The 4,991-nt window shown below is 36.4% G+C and overlaps 1 protein-coding gene across 1 annotated transcript; it reads right to left on the reverse strand.

The window, feature by feature from the left end:
* Nucleotides 1-350: 350 nt before the first annotated feature.
* On the reverse strand, nt 351-4,974 carry LOC111533010 (NKG2-C type II integral membrane protein). Its single transcript, XM_026450160.2, has 5 exons — nt 4,453-4,974; nt 3,980-4,078; nt 3,064-3,108; nt 2,367-2,518; nt 351-791 (listed from the first exon to the last, which is right to left on the reverse strand). The coding sequence occupies exons 1-5, from the start codon at nt 4,637-4,639 to the stop codon at nt 687-689; spliced, it is 588 nt and encodes a 195-aa protein (XP_026305945.1). The 5' UTR covers nt 4,640-4,974; the 3' UTR covers nt 351-686.
* Nucleotides 4,975-4,991: the final 17 nt, after the last annotated feature.

Genomic DNA, 4,991 nt, shown 5'->3' on the forward strand with positions numbered 1-4,991 from the left:
CAGTGGATGCCTGAAACGGCAGATAGTACAGAACCTATAGAGAGATTATGTTTTCTCTACACATTCATAACTGTGATAAAGTTTAATTTCTAAATTAGGCACAATAAGAGATTGACAACAATAACTACTAACAAAAATTATAGCAATATGCCAACAGCACCACTACTGTGCTTTGAGGATATTCTTAAGTAAAAATGTAAGCGTGGCTTTTTAATAAAAACAAGCTCTGCAATTTCCTGACAGTCCGTCTCAAGCTTGTCCAACTCGCTGCCCATGGGCCGCACGTGACCCAGGACAGCTTTGAATGTGGCCCAACACAAATACGTAAACTTTCTGAAAACATTCTGTGATTTTTTTTTTTTTTTTTTTTTTTTTAGCTCATCAGCTATCGTTAGTGTTAGTGTATTTTATGTGCGGCCCAAGACTATTGTTCTTCCAATGTGGCCCACAGAAGCCAAAGATTGGACGCCCCTGGTCCATCTCATAACCAAGAGGGTTACTAGCTGACCGAGGAGCAGTTGACATATAGGGACTACTATGGTCTATTGTAAAATATTTATGTCAACATTTCACTAACTTTCCACATCTTTCTTCATGTCAATGATTCCACACACATTCATTCATATTATTCTTCTGAATTTATCCTTTATATATGTATGTATTTATATAGCACCGTACAAAACAACTTACTCATGTTTGAAAGTCAGACTGTTGATTGTCACCCATGGATGATGACTGCTGTTACGAAACACACCAATCCATGAGGAGGGCAAAATGGCAGTCAGAAATTTCTAAAAGAAAATAAAGGATTTTCACTTAAATAATAATTATGAAAACATTATAAAAACAATATATTAAAGTTGAAGACCACTATTTGCTGTACCAAAAACTTTCACAAATGTTTATAATTTTGATATAAATGAAGTCTTCAATGTTTATACTTAGTACTTTCATTCTTCTTCTCATCTTAATAAAGACGTTTTAATTCTTGCATTATAATAGTTACCCCAATTGACAGAATAAACACAGGAAGGATTTAAATAAGTTTCCTGATACTGTGCATTCATTCCTCCAGATACTGTGACGAAATCAATCTATTTTTGTACTATATTTCTCAGAGTTGGAGATTTAGAAGGAAATTGAAGGGTTGTCATTCAGAAATAAATGACATAGAAGCTACAGATTGGGTTTTCTGGGCTCCACACCATTCTTTAGCTAGATAAGCCCTCACTTTTATCTGATTTGGTTTGGGTGGAATAACAGTGGTCCTGACCAGGTGGTGTGGACTCATCTGTCTCTGCTACTCCCTACTAAAATCAACTAGAAACTCTGGGATTAATCAAAGATAAAAGCAATGGAGAACTCTGAAAGGCGGAAAGAGATAGATGAAATTGTCTGGGACCCTAGCATCAGGGATCAACAAAGTGGTCGAGCGAGCATGTTAAGTCCTCCACCCGACAGAAGAAGGTGACCTAGGCCTGCTGTTTACCTGTACCCAACCTGGCAACAGGCGGAGGGTATTGAAGGGGAGTCCCATCCACAACACCAGGCAAAGCTGGTACCATGGGCAAGGATGAGCTACCAGGAGACCTGCTGTCAATATGGACCTAGAGAAAGTGCTTCCTTCTTATACCAAGAGACACCAGGGTAGATGTGGGTGAGGAAGATCAGCAAAGGAACTCCATGACTACCAGTGCACTATCCAGGGTCCTCTTTGCCCTTGAGGGCATGAGACTCACTTCCCCATCTAGAAACACAGGACTTAATAGATTCTTAGTGTTCTTTGTACACAGTACAGCAGTGAACAGTAACAAACTATAGATAACTGCAATAATATGGAGGAATTGCACAAATATCAGATAGGAATGAAAAAGACAGACATGAAATTCACACTGTATAATTCCCTTTATATAAATTCAAGAGCAGGCAAACATTATTTATAACTTTAAAAGTCAAGACAGTGTTTTGGAGAGGAGTCAGGATAAGTGATGAGGGCACACATAGGGGTGGAACTGCTAGAGCTGGAAACTTATTTCATGATCTGACTTGTATCACATGAGTTCATTCACTTTGTGATCCATCTGCATGACCAGATCATATCATGCTCAATAAAATTAAATAGGAAAATTTATTTTGGATTCAAAGCAATAATGGAAGCATGCTTTTCCATAAAGAGCAAAAACTGAAAATAAAAGTACATTAGCAGTATATAACTTTAAAAACATTATTAAGTCAATCAATTGAATAATACATACACTTGAAAATATATAAGCTAAATATATGTACACACATATGAATGTTTTCTACAAATGTATTATTCACTGAAAGAAGCTTTTCATAAAATGTTTGAAACATTTGTATCTTACCATTTCTTCTTCATTATCTATAGAAAGCAGACTAGAGTTCTTCGAAGCACAGGCCTGCACACTCTCTGCCCAAGTTCTTTTTTCCTTGCCAATGTAATAACAACTGTTGGAATATGTAATCCACTCCTCAGGACAATGTCCACAATGACGTGCTAAATAAAGATATGAATTACTATGCAGAACAATATGAATGTTTACAAACGAAAATTAGTTTACATATTTGCAACAGTATAAACCTATATGTGCTTAACATATTCATGCATCCTTACAGGTTTATGAATATATATTTTTTAATAACCGAGTCAGTCATACACACATGCACAGACAAGGGTTAGCCTCCCATCCTCTATTTGTGTTCTCATATAAGGCAAACAAACAAAAATACACTCTACACATGTCTTGAACATCACTGATACACAGCTGCTGTTTTAGGATAGCAAAATTATTTATTTCATATCATCTCATAGCAGTAGGAAACTTCTGTTAATTGGGAGAAAGAGGGTAGAATGATTTTAAGTGAGTATTTCTACTCACTGGAGAAAGGGAAATGCTGCCTTATAATCTTTGTTTATAAATATTTATGGCTGAATTTTATGGCTTATTTTCTGCAAAAATGCCGTTATTCTTTTTACATGCCTTAAATCGGACACAAAATATAAATTGCACTAATATCAGAACATTGAAAATAAAAGTGTACCTTTCTGGGTTCTTGTATTTGGGGAAGAATTGTTCTGCTCCAGGACTGTAATAGAAAAATTTAAATGATTTTTTATAAAAACTAATATCTAGATAAACCATACAAGATTACTTTCTTACTTTGAAACTTCGTTTGTTATTTAAAATGGGGACAATCTTTAATAAAATTAATTTTTTCTATAAAAATAAATGAAGTAATAGGTCTTTGAAAGAAATATTTTTAAAAACTTCAGCACAAAACTTCACCATCTCTTGAAGTATTTGATGTAACCACTTTCAAAAATGAATTTGTTTTTCTAAATACTTTTCTCCTATAGCATGGTTTGGACTTGTGAAATCCGAAAACATATCTATCTTTGTGTGTGTGTGTATACATATATAGATTACACACGCAAAAAATAAACAAATGCTCTCTACAATCATTTTGTTATTTATAGTTGTGAAAAGTTCAGAATAATCATATTACTTTTGGGTCCAAATATATACATTAAAATGAAACTTCTATTCTTTAACAGTATGAAATATTTTTTTTTTTTTTTTTTTTTTTTGAGGCGGAGTCTCGCTCTGTCGCCCGGACTGGAGTGCAGTGGCCGGATCTCAGCTCACTGCAAGCTCTGCCTCCCGGGTTTATGCCATTCTCCTGCCTCAGCCTCCGGAGTAGCTGGGACTACAGGCGCCCGCCACCTCGCCCGGCTAGTTTTTTTTTTGTTGTTGTATTTTTAGTAGAGACGGAGTTTCACCGTGTTAGCCAGGATGGTCTCGATCTCCTGACCTCGTGATCCGCCCGTCTCGGCCTCCCAAAGTGCTGAGATTACAGGCTTGAGCCACCGCGCCCGGCCGACAGTATGAAATATTTTGAGGCACTTCCAAACATTAAAGTAAAACTTTCCCATCTAATCTTTCAAAAATACACTTACGAGGAATAAGAACTATTGTTTTTAACACAGTGGCCATCAGGACAATGCAAATGATTCCCAGGACCTCAGCAGTGAGCTTCCCTGGAGGAGGCAGTAAACCTGCAGGGAGAGAAACAGAGGCACTGAGAGAGGGGAGATAGAGAGTTGATGAGGATTCCATACTAGAGAACCCACATGCACAGGGAAACATAATGATAAACTCTGGCCTCGAAATCTACATCTACTCTGGTAATCTTTCTCTCAGAATATTCCAGTTCATTTTCAGTAAATATAATGTTCCATGAGTGGATCGCAGATTACAGTTGAACAATGCCCGAATAACATTAGTCTTCTGATGTCATATTAGAATATTAGATCCCAATTGTGAACTCTGATTCTCACAAGTGCAAAATATTCCCTAATCTTTCCCCACCCTTCTGCACTCAACTGCACGTCCTAGAACAATAATATTGAAGACCTATTTAATGTGTTACCTTGGCAGCCACATATTTGATCAATCCCTTGATGATTCAGAGAAGAATTTTGAAGGTTTAATTCTACTTGGAATATTTCCTGTTCGGTTCCTGAAATGGAGCTTTTATTGCCTTTAGGTTTCCTCTGCTGCTTCTTTGGATCCTGGGCCAGACTCACTTCTGAGAAGGTTCCTCTTTGTTTATTCATGTCTGCAGCTGTGTGATGTCAGGGACTGTGCTCTGTGATAACTGCACTTAAGAAGCTATGAATGGTGTATGTTTTGACAGGATCCCTGGTATAGGCAATCTGCATGTGTTGGGGCTGAGCAGTAATGTTTACTTTGCTGTTGACCAATGTAAAATGCTGGTACTAATTTCCTAAAGCTTTAAAGAAAAATCTCATGATATAATTGGTAATTTTTTAGATGTATTCTGTATTTGACATAATATTACTAGTGGGAACAATAAAAACATTAAACTTATGAGAATAAGAAGTTCATAAAAAATATTTGAATTAAATTAAGGTTAGATTCTTCAAAAACACTTAACACCAATAGACT

Source organism: Piliocolobus tephrosceles, unplaced genomic scaffold, assembly GCF_002776525.5.
Source record: "Piliocolobus tephrosceles isolate RC106 unplaced genomic scaffold, ASM277652v3 unscaffolded_14265, whole genome shotgun sequence".
Lineage (NCBI taxonomy): Eukaryota > Metazoa > Chordata > Mammalia > Primates > Cercopithecidae > Piliocolobus > Piliocolobus tephrosceles.